Source organism: Lissotriton helveticus, chromosome 3_1, assembly GCF_964261635.1.
Source record: "Lissotriton helveticus chromosome 3_1, aLisHel1.1, whole genome shotgun sequence".
Lineage (NCBI taxonomy): Eukaryota > Metazoa > Chordata > Amphibia > Caudata > Salamandridae > Lissotriton > Lissotriton helveticus.
This window is the reverse complement of record NC_136061.1, coordinates 1,680,082,911-1,680,102,755: the sequence shown is the minus strand read 5'-3', so window position 1 is coordinate 1,680,102,755 and position 19,845 is coordinate 1,680,082,911. Positions and strand designations below refer to the sequence as shown.

Below are 19,845 nucleotides of genomic sequence, written 5' to 3'. Positions count from 1 at the left end.
CGAAGATGCAGTAGGAGGTCCGACCTGTCGTTAATTAATTTTTTGTATACAAGAGAGATAGTACTATCAGGCACATGACCATCCAAAAATCTATCCTCGAGCGGGGACGACTCCGGAATTATACTCCCCGTTGGGAAAATTGACATCAAGGCATGGCGAACCTGAGCATAGCAGAAATACTCTGTGTCACCCAATTCAAACTCCGTCTTTAGCATTTCAAACGTTTTAACCTGACCCTTGACCCAGAGGTCTCCCACCTTACTGATACCAATGAGGTCCCACTTATCGAAACCCTTTGTCTTCCACAATTTACCATGCTTATCAGAGCCAAAAAGCGAGGTCGCCAGAGTCAAGCGGTCTTTCCATCCCACAGAACTAGTTGCATCCTGCCATATACGGACTGCCGTCTTCGTAGGCCCCAACAAAGCCTTAAACACCGAATTTGAATATAGCGCCCTATAGTAATTACCCCCAGGCAACAGCCATCTATCCATAGCAAAAGCAGGGTTCAATTCGGGACCATACATACCATGATTAACGGCCCCAAATTGGGACGCCCAATAATAGCGTTTGATGTCAGGGAGAGCAATACCCCCGTCATACCACAGGAGCGTCAGTTTGGCTAGTGCAATACGGGGTCTGCCGTCCCATATCAACTTCCTCTGAAGACCCTTAACTGTACGGAAATAACTAGTAGGAACTATATCAAGAGTGTTCTGGAGAGCATAAAGAAAATGAGGTAGAGACATCATTTTAAAGAGGGCCGCACGACCAAGCGGCGAAAGAGGAAGCTTACGCCAACCCGCGACGTCCTGCTTCAGTCTAATCAAGGGCGGGAGAAGATTCTGTTCATACCGAGTTGCGGGGTCCAATGAAACGTAGATACTAAGGTATTTAAACCCCGATTGAGTCACCTGAATGGGACAGTTACGTGGCAGAAGAGGAACGTCACCAGAAAGAACATATAAGTGAGATTTTGACCAATTAATGATCAGGCCCGAGTTTCTACCAAAAGAGGTCAAAACATCACACAAGACCATCAATGACTTCCGGGGCGAGGTCAAATACAGTAAAATATCATCTGCGTAAAGCGAGATGCGATCTTCAAACTCAGAGGACCACTGAATACCCTTAATCGAGGGCTCTCACCAGATTCATGCAGCGAGGGGCTTGAGGGCTAAGGCAAACAGGAGCGGCGACAAGGGACAACCCTGACGAGTACCTCTAGCAAGACTAAATGGAGTAGAAACACGACCATTCACAACAATTTGCGCAAGAGGAGCCGCACCGAGCCAATAAAACTGGTTCCAAACCCAAACTTAGCCAACGCGGCCCATAAATATGACCATTCCACGGTATTAAAAGCCATCGTGGCATCCAACGACGCCAAGATGGCCGGCTCACGCAACGTCACAGCCCTCGCGAGAACGCCGTGCATACGCCTAAGATTCAGGGCAGTGTTTCTATGCGGGATGAAACCGGATTGATCCGGATGTATCAACTCGCTGATAACAGTGCTTTTCTTAACGCCCGCGATTAACGATGGTACCTGGCCACTAAGGACGGCCTTGAAAGCCTCCCAGAGCGACACCGCAGAAGAAACAGAACCCTCGTTTTCCAGAAAATATTGGTCAAGAGACTTTATCAAATCAGCACGAGATTTAGGGTTCCGGAGATACCAGGGATTAATCGGGGCTACCCGTCCCTCAGCCCTGGAATTCAACTCCATTCGGAACCATAACGGAGAGTGATCGGAAATTCCCCGAGCCAAAGGCTTAACCTCAGTAATAGAAAGTGCCTGTGCAGCAGGCACCAAAACATAGTCGATCCGTGAAAGGCTACCATGAGCGCCAGAATGAAACGTGTACTGTTGCTGAGCGGGGTGTAACAATCTCCAGCAGTCTACCAGGCCCAGGGTGTCAATGAAATCATGAAGCCAATGTTGTGCCCTCTTAAGATCCCTAGGTGGATGTCGATCAATCGTACAAGAAACAACAGCATTAAAGTCGCCACCTAACAGCAGTGACCCCTCGGGGAGAGCGAGGATAACCCACCCCAAGTCCGCAAGAGTAGTTGACTGCAGGCCAGGAGGGACATACACAGAAACCAGGGACAGGGTCCGGCCCTCCCACCTACAAGTAAGAGCGACATAGCGCCCTCTGTCATCGAGGACCGTGGCGTCAATCTCCAGCGGGGGAGAGTTCCTAATAAGGATACCAACCCCCCTGGAACGAGAGGAGAACCCGGCATGGGCTACCAAACGATACCCCTTCCTGTTCATAGTATGACAAGTATTACCTATCAAGTGCGTCTCCTAAAGAAGGACAACATCGGGGGAGAGATGTTTCAACAACTGCAGTACCACCCCACGTTTTATCCTATCCCCCCAACCCATTCACATTCCAGCTCAGCAGTTTCAACCCCCTACCCCATCCCAAAAAAGAAAGAAGAGACAACCCCAGTAAGAACCCAGCACTTCGATCAAAAGGTCTGACAATACATTGCCTTGCATAAAAACAAACAAACTCCTTAACAAAACCCCCCATCCCCCCCACCAACATCCCGTTACATACCCCCCCACCCTGCACCCCTGCGTGAGACTAGAAAGCCAACCCAACTTGCAGTGTGCCTGTTGCCCCCACATCTAACTAAGCTACAAAAGGTCAATCAGAGGAGGAAAGAGACCCACCAATAGCACCGCAACCCCCCCGAATGTCTAATCAAATAACAGAATCAGCGAACCACAGTTCGAGGCCCACTAGGGACCCCAGAAACCAGGCAACAGGTGTCTATTACTGATCCAACGGTCCGCCTTCCGCTCCACCAGACTGTTCCTCCTGTGCACGCTGGTTCGGCAGAGTGTCCAGCCAGTCTGCCACCCCCCACGGTCGATCGAAAAAATAAGTCCGCTCCGCATGTTCGATCCTTAACTTGGCCGGGAAAAGCATAGCGTACTTAAGGCCCATGTCACGCAGTCACCTCTTTACCCCTAGGAAACCAAGTCTCTGCTTCTAAACCGATTGGGTAAAATCCGGGCAGAAGCTGATGGTAGTGTTCTCAAACTTTATAGGTCCACCAATCCGTGAGGCCTGCAGGATAGCGTCTCTGTCACGGAAATTGAAAATTCTTGCAATGATAGGTCGTGGTGGGGCACCCAATTTTGGTTTACCGCCCGGAACTCTATGGGCTCGCTCAACCGTAAAAAACTTACTCAGTCCCTTGGGTGCAAGGTGTTTAACAATTAGATCCTCGATGAAGACTTCAGACGCTGGATCCTCCGCTTTCTCCGGAACTCCAATGATACGGACGTTATTCCGTCTAGCCCTTCCTTCGAAATCACTGGAGGCCCTCAAATTGCGCATCTCCATCTGAAGGTCAGCAACATCACCCGTCAGACTGCGACCTGCCCGGTCCACTGGGAGATCCCTTAGCCTGGGTGTAGTGATCCATGATGTTAGTCTGGGTATAACCACCCCGCCGAGTGGACTTGACTTTCTGTCTTTCCCCCTCCGTTTTCCCCGCCATTGCAGGATGGAGACCGACTTGGAGCAGTTACACTAAATAGAAAGATGGCGGCCCATGGGACCCCCGAGCGGAGTCCCAACTTCAGCCAGAGGGCACCAGCCAAGTGTCTCCCCAAAACCAGCAAAGCAATGAAAGAGTACACTCGAGAAGAGCACAGGATAACCGCCCTCAGTATGGGGGGGAAGTTCCCAGTCGTAGAGCTCTGTGGAAGACAAATCGAAAGTGAAAGTCAACCGGACCGGTCGTGCCTGCCCCCTCAGGCCGATGTTGTTCAACTACAGCTCGGGCACCATGCCAACTCCACAGCCGGGTATCACGGAGACGTAGGGCGCAATCTTCGAAGCACCATAACACCAATTCCCGGGGTCCGATTCGTAATCTAAATTCAGGTTTCACCTCACCCGTGGTTCATCTTCAAGAAGACATCAATGAAGGACAGGATAGACGACAGGATGGATGTGGGAGGGTACGAGGGTCTCGGGAACCCTAAGCTCACGCGGCCATCTTGGTTGCACGCGAAGCTCCTCCTCCAAGAAATGTAATTATTGATGGAAGTTTTTTAATTAAATTTTAGTGCTGTACGTTTTAAATAATGTATATTCTTGTGTTGGTACTGTGCTCAAAACACTGTAAGGCTACAGCACTGGCGAAGATGAACATAACTAGTTTAGAAGCTAAAATCATAATGCTTAGAATTGCCAACTTGAGCAAATGTAAAGCTTTTAGTTCGTTCAAGAGGGCGAACTCAACCAAAAACAATGCAGTGACTGAAGATCAGAAGTTGTTGTACAATGACATAGCAGACTAGATGTTGCAAAAGCGAACTGCAGCACCCTTGTTGGAATTTCCTTCTGAATTGGAAGAAGAGGTATATCCAACACAGCGCAGACATTGAGTTTAACGTAGGAGACTTGCATTGCTTTTAGCGGCTTTTGAGAAAGAGGAATGGACACTGGGCAACAGCCGGCCAAATGTAGGCAGCTAGCTCTAATACTCCCCCGGCCCTACCATTTCTTTTTAGGATAACATGTGTGGGAAGTACAAAAAAAGGGCAAAAGAAAGATCGAGTGGTCCGGACTGCCAAACTCTTTCCTCTAGACTCCTTGTTTCTGCTATAGTCCTTGTTGCGATCAAGGAACAGATCAAAAAACTGAGAGATACACACAACTCCTCAAGGAATATAAAATTATGTAAGTTAATATGACAAAAATAGAGACACTACTTTGTACATCAGTTGTCAGATGCAATGGGACACAATAAAAAACAAAGAGGTTGATGACCACATTTGAGTGAGGCAACAATCTAAACAAGCATTTGCAATGCAATAGGTCTCGCATTAGGAAAGTGTGAGCTTTGGTATTGTAAATGACAATTTTTTTTAATATGTGTTGGCTTTGAAAATATATAAATTAATAGCATTGTTATTCACAAAACCAATAGCTTACACTTTTCTAATGCGAGTCCTATTGGCTATGGCAATGTTTGTTGGTAGCAAGCAAGGACAGTGCTGTTGTGGTGCTGAGGGATGATGTGGTTGGGATGAGTGATGTGGTGGTGTATTAGAGTGATGTGGTGATGTATTAGAGTGATGTGGTGGTGTATTAGAGTGATGTGGTGGTCTCCCCGAGTGATGTGGTGGTCTCCCCGAGTGAAGTGGTGGTGTCCCCGAGTGATGTGGTGGTGTCCCCGAGTGATGTGGTGGTGTCCCCGAGTGATGTGGTGGTGTCCCCGAGTGATGTGGTGGTGTTCCCGAGTGATGTGGTGGTGTTCCAGAGTGATGTGGTGGTGTTCCAGAGTGATGTGATCGTGTTCCCGAGTGATGTGATGGTGTTCCCGAGTGATGTGATGGTGTTCCCGAGTGATGTGGTGGTGTTCCCGAGTGATGTGGTGGTGTCCCTGAGTGATGTGGTGGTGTCCCTGAGTGATGTGGTGGTGTCCCCGAATGATGTGGTGGTGTCCCCGAGTGATGTGGTGGTGTCCCTGAGTGATGTGGTGGTGTCCCTGAGTGATGTGATGGTGCCCCTGAGTGACGTGGTGGTGCCCCTGAGTGATGTGGTGGTGCCCCAAAGTGATGTGGTGGTGCCCCAAAGTGATGTGGTGGTGCCCCAAAGTGATGTGGTGGTGCCCCTGAGTGACGTGGTGGTGTCCTGAGTGGCGTGGTAGTGTTCCTGAGTGATGTGGTGGTGTTCCTGAGTGATGTGGAGGGGGCCCTGAGTGATGTGGTGGTGCCCCTGAGTGGTGTGGTGGTGCCCCTGAGTGGTGCCCCTGAGTGATGTGGTGGTGTTCCCGAGTGAAGTGGTGGTGCCCCCGAGTGATGTGGTGGTGCCCTGAGTGATGTGGTGGTGGCCCTGAGTGATGGGGTGGTGGCCCTGAGTGATGGGGTGGTGGCCCTGAGTGATGGGGTGGTGGCCCCGAGTGACGTGGTGGTGCCCCCGAGTGACGTGGTGGTGCCCCCGAGCGACGTGGTGGTGCCCCCGAGCGACGTGGTGGTGCCCCCGAGCGATGTGGTGGTGCCCCTGAGTGATGTGGTGGTGTCCCGGAGTGATGTGGTGGTGTTCTTGAGATATGTTGTGGTGTCCCTGAGTGATGTGGTGGTGTCCCTGAGTGATGTGGTGGTCCCCCTGAGTTGTGCCCCTGAGTGATGTGGTGGTGTCCCTGAGTGATGTGGTGGTGCCCCTGAGTGATGTGGTGGTCCCCCTGAGTGGTGCCCCTGAGTGATGTGGTGGTGTCCCTGAGTGATGTGGTGGTGTCCCTGAGTGATGTGGTGGTGTCCCTGAGTGGTGCCCCTGAGTGATGTGGTGGTGCCCCTGAGTGATGTGGTGGTGCCCCTGAGTGATGTGGTGGTGTTCCTGAGTGATGAGGTGGTGTTCCTGGGTGATGTGGTGTGTGAGGGTGAGGGTGAGGGTGTGTGGAGGTGTGAGGGTGAGAGGGTTGTGAGGGTGAGTGAGGGTGAGAGGGTTGTGAGGGTGAGGGTGTGAGGTTGTGAGGGTGAGTGAGGGTGTGTGAGGTGTGCGAGTGTGTGACGGTGAGTGAGGGTGTGTGAGGGCAGATGCATGCTTGCCATGGAACAAGGGAACTCTATGAGCTCTTTGTACCTCCCTGTCCAGGTCCCATGCTTGTAACTCTGGGAATGCTCCCTTTAGCAGGTTGATCATACATTTCTTGGGATCATCTTTTTCTGCGCCTTCCGGAATCCCTAGAAAGTGGAGCGGAGGTTATGGAGTCTCTGGCGGTTTTCGTGCTCCTCCATCTTCCACATCAAGTCTTTTACCCCCCCCCCTAATGTTCGTCATGCAGTGTCTGCCGTGTTGATACATCCTTTTCCAGTTGTTCCGCCCTGACCTCCACCATGGACATTCGCTCAGCTATGTCAGCACAGGTTTTCCCCATCTTTCTAACGGCACCTTGCAGTTTTTTGGCAGCCATGCGAGATTGTCGGCTATCTGCCTTGACTTCATCTTGAAAGTTTCTTATGCACTTGAGGACAACTGATAAAGCAGATTGTTCTTCTGCCTTTGTACTGCCATTACCACCGCTCCCTGGGCAGACTAATGGAGCAGTTCTTGAGGCCAAGGAGGAGGATGGGACCAGTGTGAGAGGGGTATTATTATAGTCCCATTTAAGATCATTCATACTTTCATTCCCAGGCCCGTCAATATCTTTATCATTGTCCCTTTGCGTTTGGTCATCATTGTCCCTTTGCGTTTGGTCGCTGTTTCACCTTTTATGCAGCTTTTTGGTTCCAGATCTGGATCTACGATTATTGGTGTTAGGACTGCTGAACCATTTCTTGCCTTCCTCCCCACTAGACAAAGAAATTCTGCTATCCGTTATTTCCGATTCCTCGGTTAGTGAAAAAAACTTGTCTTGGTTGTCTGGCGTCATCTGACTCCAATCTAGTACTGGGTTGGCATCGTTCAGCCCGGGGGGGGGGGGGGGGAGAGTGGAGGGTGAAGGGGGGTGGGAGGTGTGCTGCCAGTTTTGCCTTGGGCATGTGGGTCCAGTTAAAGTGCTTGTCTGAGCCGTGCCTGGCTGAGGGATAGGGCAGCAGCTTTGCCTTTGCCTCCTCTCAACCCCTTGCCTGTCATCTTGCCGTGGGTAGCTTGCTGGGTGCAGTACAATATTATGGTCCCAATCCGGCTTTCCACGTTACCCTTGTCTCTGCCCCAGGATCTGGTGCCGTCTCTATTCCAGGATCGAGTGCCGTGCTGAATCCGGGCTAATCTCCTGCACGCCCCATGAAGAGCACCCGGTTCTCACAGAAGCTCTCTAGCACAAAGCCGAAGACGCGCTGGGGAAGAGCCGCGTGGGTCAGGTCTCATCCAAGAGCACCGAGTGGCCGATGAAGTGGCTGGGGTGAATGCGGTGTCCTCGCGGCAGGGAGAGATTACCGCGATAAGGAGCATCAGCGGGTTCTGCTTGCTTGGGATTCTCGCCTGCATTTCTTGCCACAAGGTTGGTTTTACATTAATTTGCTCCGCTGCTTTAGCTACTGGGAGATTGTGTCTTTGATAACTAAATTTCTCCAGTCTCCACAACAGTTTGATTCAGGGGAGGCTCAGCGGAGCATCCTCACGGCGATGTCAATCGGTCGCCATCTTCCTCCCCATCCGGTCGCCATCTTCCTCCCCATCCCATTTTTTCTTAGAACTTGTCTCACGCCAAAGTAGTTGAGTAAAATGTTTTCTACTGCATCACTCCACTGCCCAAGAGGTCTTGAATCAAATGCAGACTTCGTAGACATGATTGGGAAGTACTAGATTACGATGGAATATCGAAATGGAGTCACAGGAGTTATTGATAAGCTTAGGAATAGGCCCAGAGAGCTAGAGCCAGTATTGGGCTCATTGAGGCTAGTGCCATCCTCAGCCGCGGCCGGTAGTGGGAGTACTGGCCGGGCGGTGACGTGGGGAGGGGCAGGGAGGAGGGTAGTAATGTATGGATTACGGACTTTAACAGGTAAGTAAACATAAAAATAAATAAAACTAATTCTGTTGCGCGCACTGCATCGCATTTTGTGATGCAGTGCAAGCAACGAAATGCCTGCCCCTCCCCCTCCCCACGTCACCGCCTGGCTGTTACTCCCACTACCCGCCACGGCTGTACTGCAGGGAAGATAAAGATCAAGACCCCAGGGTGGTGCTTTGGTGGTGAGACACTGAGCAACTGAAAGAAAGCACTACATACAGTTGTTGCCATGCAGGGCCAATGACAGGCCTTAGGAGTCAAGGCAGCGGTGACAAATGGTCCCAGACACCTTGGCTGTGGAGTTTGGGCCTGTGTAAATGGCTGATGAAAGAATGAGCTCTAAGGCTTGAAAAGTACAGAATATACTCAATCTGGAGCCTGAAGACATTAAGGGCTTAGCTGCCTAGTCAATGGGTCGAAGCCTCCAGTCAGGCGCGTAACGGAGGGGTGGGGGGTCCCAGCTGCAGGGGGCCCCCTCAGCACAGTACTCCGCCCCTTAAACTTTCGTTACGCCACTGCCTCCAGTACCTCTCTCCCACTACATCCCTCTAGAGCATGAGGGAAATAGAAGCCAGGACGCTCAGGCTCCTGGTTTTTTGTGGTTGACGAGGCACCCTGGCCCGGCAACATTAAGGGATCTGGCATTTGGGGAGTAGTAAAGACTGCAGTGTCAATTTTTCTGTCTTGTATTGGAGAAGACTATAAGGCTACAGCACCATTTTCACTTCATTTTCCTTTACAAAAAGGTTGAGAAAGAAGGCATTTTGTACTTGCTCTATCCGGTTATTTAATTGGCTTGTTTTTTAAATAAAAAATAGAATGTTGCCAATTGTTCAGTTAAATAGGCTGATAAAATATTTTTCAATGAGTAAATTAGAGTTTCTAACAAACAAGAAAAAAAAGTGTCTCCTATGAAAAGCGCTACAGAAATAGTAGGGGCATGGCTGGAACTGTTCCGTGCTTGAGATTTCAAAGGTGCTTGCCCAGGAGACCGTCAGTTGTTTGGATGTGGCTGGGGAGTCTTGGTGGCCTGTGGAGACTCATTCCTGGTAAATCTTTTTAAACACCTGTGTACAGATCTTAAAGAGAAGTATAATGAGTTGGTGTGAACATCATACCTATAACGAAACAAAAGCAGAAGGGACTTGTTGATTGGTCTCAGAAAGAACGATATGTACGTACATCTTTGAAAAAAAAGTAAATGATGCAGTAAATTCAATCAATTGTAGTCAACTCTGAGATCGGACTCCTTAAGCACTATTAAGGCAACTACGTCGATATCTTCATTAAAAGGAAAAACGATTCCAAGAGAAATAATGAAGAGAAGATGGGACAATAGAGAAAAGAAAATGCTGCTTGGACTGAAATATTTATTTTTTCATAGGAAATTCTACCTACAGTTAAGTTACACTTTAACTACCGTGAGCCATGACTGCACTGGACATCATTGTATTCTGTTTGTAATAAAACACCCATAGCATAACATTCATAGTCCTGCTAAATGTGAAACTAAATAAAGTATATTTATTGATACCACTGCCTACCTCACAGAAGAGTGTAAGTTTGTCACTAGGCAAAAGTTCATTAGCTTCATCAATCAAAACATCATGTCGAATGAATTTTTTAAAACCCCAGTCTTTGCCTTGCACAAATCGATATGCCCTTTGGCTTTCTGTTTAAAAGAAGAAACAACAGGTGTAAAACCAAGGAGATGAAAAAACATCTACTTTAAAACAAGTACAATGTATCATATTTGGATCTGCCTAAACAGACACTGAACCTCATTCTTTAACATTTTGCCGACATCCACGCTCAAAAACACTCCATTTACGGGTGCATCAACATGATCATTAAAATAGCTTTATTTACGAGCACAAACCCACATTTCGAATGCAGTGCACTTGTAAACCAGTAGAGTAAACCAAAACTTGAAGTTCAGCTAATGTGCTGGATTTTAAATACCTCCTCACCTCATTCTATACTATTTACAGTAGTGATGTCCCATCTCACTCCAGCCACCCCTTACAAGAAATGTTTTTGCTTAATATAAGCACCACTACCATTCACTATTAAAAGGGACCTGCCATTGGCGTAATTAAACTTGAGGGGGCCCCACGGCAAGGTACATGGAGGGCCTCTCTACAGACTCAATCTGGAGCTCTCGGCACAAGTACTGTGCTGTAGGGGGGCCCTAGAGCTCCCCCGTATCCCCCCCCCCATCCCCGCACGTGCTGCGGGGGCCTGTGTTACGCCACTGGGGCTGGTACCATAGACACATCCTTTTTCTTTTGAGTCCACTTCCGTGCTCAGTGCTAGGGCCCATGGTATTTCTTCTGTATGGAGTTTGGCCCGTTTTGTATTAATGCCAAATATTTTCTTTAGTTTATGGGGTGATTAGGTTCCGTGTTTTTCCAATATAGCTAGCTTTTACAATGCGGTATAGTTGGCCCGCATTACGCAGGAAGCAGTGGCTTGGTCCTGCGGTCTGTGGAACCCGCGTTGTCCAGTTTAAGGTTGATGTTCCTCCGTATAAAAAAAAAAACTTGGATCTGCAGTGTACATCCCGGGTTCCTTTGTGTAGGTTGGATTGTGCTCTTTATCTTTGCAGTAAAGGGAAAGGGGGGAGGACGGGGGGTTGGGGGGGGGGAGACTAGAACTATTAAACCACATTAAAAGGTATTCTCTATGTGAGATTTGTTTAAATAAAGTGGGAAAATAAATTGTACTACAATCGTCTCCTTACTTTCTATTGTCCAAATCAGTCGAGTAGTTACTTTCATTGTTTTAAAAGGTGACCATGGTCCAGCAGAAAAAAAGACAAAGAAAAGAAAAGAGCGTGAAAATATGAGCTGTGTTTTAAAAAGTTGTATTAAATAGGTACATTCTAGTGTTATTTGTTTTTCTGGCAAGAGACATTGAAAACATAAAAAAAAAATGAATAGGTAGTGCAGCGCATTATGGTGAAGCATAGGGAAACGCGCAGACACCCATCTCCTTCTCCCTCGGAGGGAAGGGCCTTGACTGATTCAAGAAGGAACCATTCCAAGAAAGGGACTCTGGGCAGGGTTTATAGCGTTTCCAAAAAGCAGCTAGATAAGTCAATTTCTGAGGCATTTATCAGACGACAGGAAGGTCAAGGGGCAGTCATTCCTCTCCCAGGAGTGAGTGTTCTCAGATGTGCTAATCATCCCCTTCTTTAGTCTCCTATGTAGGTCACAGATGTATCTGATACAGGAATATCTAGCGGGAGATGCCTTATGAAAGATCAAATAAAAAGTCTGAGGTCCTAGATTTCCTATAATCTGCAGTAACCTTTAGATGAAGAGCAACCCTCTACCAGTGGGGTTTGTTTTAGACAGTTCAACAAACTACTTTTTCACAGTTTTCCTATCAATTCTGCAGTATGGGCGCTCCTGAAGAGGAAATAGAAGGATCTGGGAAAAACCTATGTCCCTAGGTTCATGGAGAGACTTTATCCTTTGGTGAAACGTGGGAATGCATCTCCTTCAGAAGTGAACCATCGATCCCTTACTTGAGGGATAATCAGCTAAAATGCCTTTTGAGAAGGTGGCAATTTCAGACCCTGTTTTCAAGAAAATAGAGACTTTAAACAGGGTGCATTCTGATTGAAATCTTGGCATGAGGGTGGACATTTGTTCTTTTTATACTTCCCAATCATTGGACAGGGAAGATGTCTCTCTATTGGGAGCAAAAGAATCACGAGCCAAGTACCTGTCTAATATACCATTTCATAACCTAAAAGTGTCTGTAATGGCAACACGTGAGATGGTGGCTGCAAAGAAGCACCTGTACCTGAAATGTACTTGGTAAAAATGCCATTCTAAGTAAACAAACTCTTTTAGGAAGCGATTGGGTAAATCTTTTAAATCAAAATACACACTAAAAATACACTAAGCCTTTCAAGTTAGAATTAAACGGTTTTGTAAAGAATAGAAAGCTTTACTATTGATCTAGAAACAGGAGATGAGAGCCTTCATCCAACAGAAGTCAGTTTCAATCCAAGTTTGCGGGCTGAGATTTAAAGAAACCCAACGCGTAAAATATGTTTTACTAAGAGTGGAGATTCAGGGGAGATCATGCCTCTTTTCCCAAAAATTGCAGAAATCATTCAAGGGCTATTGAGTACTACAGACAGAGAGTACTCTGGGACACTCCGAGTTTAACGATCATCATCCAGACAATCGCTTTCTCTAAACTCCTCATCCCAAGATCTGAGAGACGAAACAAGCACTATAGGAAAATATATTGATGTTCGGGTAGAAGAGGGTTGTGATTCCTGTACCACCTTGGGAGAAAAGTCTAAGTTGGTATTCCCCTTTGCTCCTTGTAAAGGCGTCTTCTGGGAAGTATTGACTAATCAAACACTTAAAGAATCTGAATGTGTTTCTAAGAACAGTCCAGTTCAATATGAAAGCAGTTTATTTTGCGGGTTAGAGCGGAGACTTTCCGGCAAATTTGGATCTCCAGGATGCTTCTCTACACATTCCAATAAGGGTGGAAAATCAAATATATTTGAGGTTTGCAATGTGGGAGTCCCTAGTAGTTTCACGTACTACCTTTTGGTGTTTTACCAAAGTTTTTGCTCCAGTGGTTATCATTCTATATGAGAAGAGCAGTCATATCTAGCTATAACTGGAAAATCTCTTGATGGTCTCCCATTCTCCAGAGAGACTACTTAGGGTCATAAAGTCAGTAGTAGACATTTCTAATCTCAAAATGTCAAGTTCTGAGCCCTCTCAAAGCCTCCCCCTACATAGGAGCTTGGTTCTGAACAGATGTGAATTCCATTTGTGTTTCTCTGGAAAGAGGCTCAAACTAGTACAGAGACTTTCAGATCTTCTTGTGAGGACCAGGCTTCAGCAAGGAACTCGTTTAAGTTCAGGGAGCTATGGTAGGTGTATTAGCCTTCAGTTTTAAGAGTTTTTTTCAAATATTTGACTTTCTTTTGAGAATTGATTTTTTAAATGTTCTTTCATGAGGCGTGTTTGTTTGTGTTTGGGTTTGATGACATTTGGGTCTTCTGGTTCTGACTAAAATTTCAATTTCCCTATGGCTGGTGCTTGGCAACCTGGGGAGGAGAGTGTCACTCCCTCCTCGAACTACTGTGGTACTGACAAGAGATGCCAGCAAGAAAGGTTGAGGTGCAGTACTGGGCTCACGGACTGCTCAGGGACTTTGGTTAAGCCACAAGAAGGGCCACTCCTCAAATTGGAGGGAACACAGGTGGTTTGGAAGACCTTTAAGGTGTTTGACTATGTGAGCCTACATTAAAGTAAAGATGGACAATTTAGTGGGTATGTCCTACCTGAACAGAAAGTTTGGGAAAGGGTCATGCTCTCCAAATCAACGGGTTCTGATAATAATGGATTGAGCAGTACAGACTTTTTGTCTTTCAAAGCAATACATGTACAGGGCAAAAGCAACATTTTGGCTGTCTCTCTTAGCAGAGTGTTTCACTTGTCTCAGAACTTGGAATTAAGGATGCTTCAGGAAATCTGAGCTTCAGCACACTAGTGATAGACCTCTCTTCTGAACAATACAATGCTCTTCTTCCCCTCTTTTGTTCAAAGATCATCTAGCAGGGAGGACCAGTTTGTTGACTTGCCAATGGCACTATTGAACTTATTTCATCAGATTCCACTAATCCCTTAGCTAATAGCAAAAATGTAAAGGAAGAGGGAAGATGTAATACTGATACGTCTTCTTTAGCCTCAGAGACATTGGTTGCTGCTACTCGGGGAAATGCTGGTTGGCGAGATATGGTTTCTTCCTCCCAATGTCACTCCAATTCTCACTACACCTAATTTGCTTCTTGTAGTTTTTAAGACATTAAGATTAGTGAGTTAGAGGTTGAAAGGTTAAGATTCTGTTTCTTTGGTGGAGTCTATCCAGGTATCTAGAAGGAATTCCACTTGTGAAGCACATGTCCATCACTGGACTTCCTTTTCAAAATGGTGAAAGGACAAATGTTTTACTCCACCTCTTCGTTCCACAGAAATAACACAGCAACTTTAGCAATTGTGTTTCGATAAGGGTTAGTTGGCTGCCACTCTGAAAGTGCAATGGGCAGGTATTAGGGCCTTCTGGTCTCCTTGGGATTCTCTGGTTGTGAATGAAGATTGGAGTTCAAGACTTTAAGAGTATTGGTCTGCTGAAGGATAAAATAAGGAACTTGTTTCCTGTATGGGGCCTGCTTTTAATGTTAGATTCTCTACAAAATGCCTTTAGAAGATGGTTCCCTAAAATCATTGACTCTTAAGGTTGTGCTTTTGGTAGGTATTGTCACTGCTAGGAGACTAGAAGAATTGGTAGCTTTGAAATGGAATCCTTTTATCTTAGAATTTGAGTTTTAAGATTGGGACAACAATTTGTGCCTAAGGTAATCTTGGTGTTTCACAGATCTCAGGAGATAATTCTTCCGGTACTTTCCTCTTCTTCTATTCTTGAGGGCAAGGTGTCTGAACAGCCAGAATAAACCTTTCAAAGTCAGCTGACTAGAGTAAGAGCGAGGCCCTTTTTGCTAACTTTGCTCAAGCCAATGAGGGGAGGGAAGTCTTCCCTTTCAACCCTAATTTGCTGGATCAACAAGGTGATTTCAATCTCTTATTGTAGGGCTAGTCTCAAGCTTCCTGGAGACATACAAGCTTGTTCAACAAGAGGGATGGCAGCTTCTTGGGTGGAAAGAGCTGCTGTCTCTATTACTGAGATCTGTTTGGCAGCAACCTACCCAAGTCAGCCAACATACGATGACTATTACAGATTAAAATTAGCCCTGGAGGCTGAGGTGAAATTTGTAACGACTAATCTTGGCGTGAAAATGTTTTCATAAAGCTCCATTAAATTGTACAACTATGTATTTTGCTTTATTAAATGTGTTTTACATGAACTCTACCAACGTTCTTTCTCTCTTATTTGCGCTGCAGTGGTATTCTTGTAAATACTACATAAAGGGACGAGAAATGAGATTAGGAGGTAATGTTTGGATTACTTACCGGTAATAGTAAGTAATGGGTTCAGAAATGTAGAAGCAGAGTAATGTAGAAATGAAGATTTTTGGTTTACAGAGTATGACCCGCTCCTGTTGTCTAGTGTTCAAACTCCTAACAGTTTTCCCACTCACCAGGTCGTTTATGCCCCGGTGAAATACCTGTGGGTGTCTGGATCAGGAACATAGTAAAACCAGAAGGGAGAGGTCCTAGGCGTGATATCACAAAAGATTAACATTAGCTTTAACAATGGGAACACAATCGCTGGCATGCAAAGAATGTGTGGTGGAAGGAGCAGTGTTTTGGTTTCAGGGGTGATCAGAGATATAAGCATGCTTAGGGAAACACCCTGGGGAGGGCACATCAGCAGAGTAAAGAGGCAGGAAACTCTCTGCTTGTTCGGGAGGGGGAAGTGGTGTTGCCAATGGATACGTTTGCTGTGTAATATCCCCTGGGGAAAAAGAGTATCTAAAGAGTTCTGAACAGGTAACATTTGAACTGATGCGCCCAGTGTATAAGGGTTGACTGTCCAGAGACAGGGAGATGCCAGAGAGTGAACAGTTTGTGGAAGAGAGTCTGTTACGTAGGGGTGCACTCCTAATGAGCCAGCTACAGAGGGTTACAAAGTCCAAGAGGAATAGGGGCTCGCTCAATCTTGTGGGTGGGATGAAGTTGGTTGGTAGGGAAAAAGACTAAGGGGGAACAGAGACAACAATGTTGGCGAAGGGGGCAGCATACAGTGACCAGGAGGGCACAGCTACAAAAGGTTAGACATGAAAATATATGGCAAAGGAAGTGAGAGTATCATGTGGAAGTAGTTGGGAGGGGGCCAGGGGGGGTAAGGGCCGCAAGTGCGGAGAAAAACAGGGTGCAAAAAGGAAATGGGGTGAGTACATTTCAGGGGTTGATAGAATTGACATTAGTGGTATTAGGTACAAATTCTGAGATCAAGGCCAACCAGTGCAAGCTGGTGGAAATGAAGGTCAGTCAAGATTAGGTCAATAAGAGGCTGGTCTGGAGAGCAGGAAAGTCATAAGTAAGGAAAGTGTGAGAAGCGATAAGGGGATTTGCCAGGGCTAAGGGGCAAATACACCAGTATTAAAAGGAGACAGAGACAGCGAAGGAGCCGTCAGAGGGAGAGGGAGTGGAGGCAGGGGAGGTGGATGATTTCTCGGTAAAGGAGGAATGGAGAATTGTAGGGCTTAGGTGGTGTGTAGGCAGTGTGGCTGGCATGGATCAGGGGTGTTGAGACAGGGGTGGTAGGGAGGAAAGAGATGTAAAAAAAGAAAGGAAAATAATTTGCCTTGATTGTTTAGCTGGCCCGAGACGGCCGGCCAAACAATCATGCGCACTTACAGTATGCACCCCTCCCCCTGCTTTTTGTCATAAGAGCAGCCCCGCCACACCCGCAAAGCTGTTGCAGCAGGAAAAAATAAAATGATAACATCGAGTTGTTATTTTATTTTTCCTTTATTTTACTGCTGTAAGACAATGGGGTGACGTTCCTTCACCTTAACGGAGAAGCCGCTACAGTGTGCAGGGTAGAAAAGAGAGTAAAGTGCCAATGAGAAGAAAAGAAAAATGAGGAGAAGCAGAAGGGAGGGGGAGTGTAGGGGACTAAGATGGCAGTCAAGAAATAACAGATTGCAGCTGAAGGCTTGCCAAGTAATCTGGCAACACCGGGGGCTAAAAAAGGGATAATGCAGGAGAAGTAAAGAGCAACAAGCTCATATTAGAATAGGACAAGTTGATAATTTCTGAGAGAAAGTTAGGAAATGGGAGGAAGGGAAATAAAGGAGGGGGTTCATGTAATGAGGGTGAAAGGATTGTGCTAAGAGATTTGGTTTAGGAAAGGATCGATTTGAAGAGGCTTTAGATGCCTTAGGAGAGGAATCAAAGGCGGAGAAGTGGAGGGCTCTAATTCACCAACTGTTGTAAGGTGGAAAGTACCATAGTTTGGAAAGGAATTTAAGGTGATGTGCTAAAACAATTACGTGAATTATCAACCCACAATATTTACCTTTGTTTACTCTCCTGCCAGGAGTAGGTTCAGGGAAGATATAGGCACAACATGTGGATTCCTGAGTGGATTAGGAGAAGCTGCCAAGGCAGCAAGTGCATAGAGGACACATGTGAAATAAAATCAATACTCATTATAATGATGTACATTGTGTGTTAGATGAGACCAGGTCTGCCTTCGGGACTCCCTAATAACTGGTCAGCTTTAGGCACAGCAGAGGGCAAGAAAAGTAAATCAAGGCAGTGGCAGTAACACTAAAAAGCATGAACAGCAGGAGAGAAAAAGGACAATTGCTTACTGTTTTTATTAACCTACTCGAATTGCACGCTGTGGGTTAGGGAAAGGGTTTCGACAATAGAAAGAGCCAGTGTTGTGAGCAAAGTATTTAGACAATGATTTTCTATTCCACTTTCTAGCCACACCATAAACTACCATGCACCTACATGTAAGCCATCAAAAATCTGCTAACTGTTTGAAGCACTAAATATGTAAGGAGGGGGGTATGGGGCTGTTTGCATCAGCCCCTGTGGAGAATGGATTGACTGGCAAACTATCAAGATGAATTTTTGTTTGTGAGCATGGTGGAATCAACTGAATGTGAGAGGTAGGTTAATGTTTAAAAAGACCACAGCAATACAACATGGTCTCCCTCTGAAAAGTGCAACTGGCCAGCATCATTGCAGTCATTCTTATGGAGTGAGTTGGATACAGTGGGAAATGAATGAAGGTCTCCCAAGGATAAGGTACAGAGATTCATCTCTTCAATGTATTCATGTCTGCTTGCTTAGAATAGGATGTTTCGACAGGCGCAGACACTGACAGAACACATGCGTTTTGCAAGCGAAATATTCACACTGGGCAAGGCATTTTCTAGGAGAATGGCAAAGGCCACCGTGGAACAGAAGCACAAGTCTCACTTTACTAGATTGTACATGGGAATGAATGAGAATTTGAGATTGTGGAGCGACATTCTGGTAACCTTCATTGGCATTTCATTGAGGAGAGGTGAGTGAGCCTCCTGCAATGCAATGGAGTTGTATTCTTATACTGAAGGGAGCTTTGGTTTTAGGGCCTGCGTGAAGAGGAAGTGGTGTGCCTGAAACTTTCTGGAGCTTTTTCAATTGTTAGTGGTAGTGCGCAGTTGAGGAATAAAAGATTTGTCTTATGGTTGTATTTTTACACTGTTTCATATGTTTGGAACAGGCATATGGCTAATGGGCTACACATGAGCTGGCAGACTGCATTAAAGGTGGAATGTTTGAAGCGGATCTTTTCTTTTGCAACGTTATTTGTGGGAGGATACACACGTAGATGCAGATGTTGAAGATTTCAGGTGGCGTGACCAGTGGCTTGAGATGCAGATGGTGTATGATTGATAGGTGAAAAGGGTCAAAAGAAGATAGTTGGTGGTATACAACATATAAGGGCACCATTGCAGATATAAACAATATATTAGAAACAGTGCGGAGTAAGAGCTTAACCCCTTCGGCGCTCATGACGAGCTCAGCTCGTTTGAGCGTAACCTGCCCTACGCTGATGACGAGCTGAGCTCGTCATGTAACGCGGGTTTTTTCAAAACGCAGCGCGCAGCGGGAAAACCGCTAGCGCGCATGCGGTTAAGCAACAATGTCATAAGTAGCCAATAGAAAGTGGGTTTAGTAATCAATGTAGATTCAGACAGGACATATATTCTTAAACGATAAATACTTTACACAACAAACTTTAACAACTCAATAAAGACAGTAAGCAATGTATGCATTATTATATATTTAGTCCGACAGTAAACTACTATTATAGTACTACTTACAATTAGGAGTCTGCAGTGCCAGTTTTATGGGGTTGGTGCAGAACAGTCCTCTATCAGGCCCTGGATAGGTACATTGAACACACTAGTATTAAGTGAGCACCCACTGGCCATATACTTGAGCAACGCCTGGTTGGTCAGCCTATAACAGTACCAGACTACACAGTTCTCATCACCAACTAGTCTAGGTGTGGATGTTACCCCAGCTTGAAAACTGGACAAGATTCCAGATGTGAGTACCTGTAAATGTTGGTATGCAGTGCAGTGGTGTTGCTTACTTGCTGATTTGACATTATCAGAACAGTTTGAAAGTAAGGTCATGTAGAGTGGAGGAAGGGGGATAGCAGAGGGAGCCAGATTCAGAACTCTCAGTCATACCACACAGAGTTCGATGTGGGCATGTAAATTGTAGTCACATTTAGGTTGGTTGACCATTTTGAACTGTAACTTGGAAGTTTTTGACATGGAAAAAGATCAAAGAAAGGGCAAGGGACAAACCGGTGTAAGGGGGGAGAGGATAG

At 46.1% G+C, this 19,845-nt stretch overlaps 1 protein-coding gene across 1 annotated transcript in view; it reads right to left on the bottom strand.

Annotated features, from left to right (window-relative positions):
- The window catches only part of LOC144824295 (speckle-type POZ protein-like A), a 60,903-nt gene extending 47,056 nt beyond the window's left edge, over window positions 1-13,847 (bottom strand). The window contains exons 1-3 of the mRNA XM_078683419.1: window positions 13,820-13,847; window positions 12,026-12,076; window positions 10,038-10,165 (exon numbers count right to left, since the gene is read on the bottom strand). Coding sequence (XP_078539545.1) covers window positions 10,038-10,165; window positions 12,026-12,076; window positions 13,820-13,847 — 207 coding nt within the window. The remainder of the gene's footprint in view (window positions 1-10,037; window positions 10,166-12,025; window positions 12,077-13,819) is intronic.
- Between the last annotated feature and the right edge of the window lie 5,998 nt (window positions 13,848-19,845).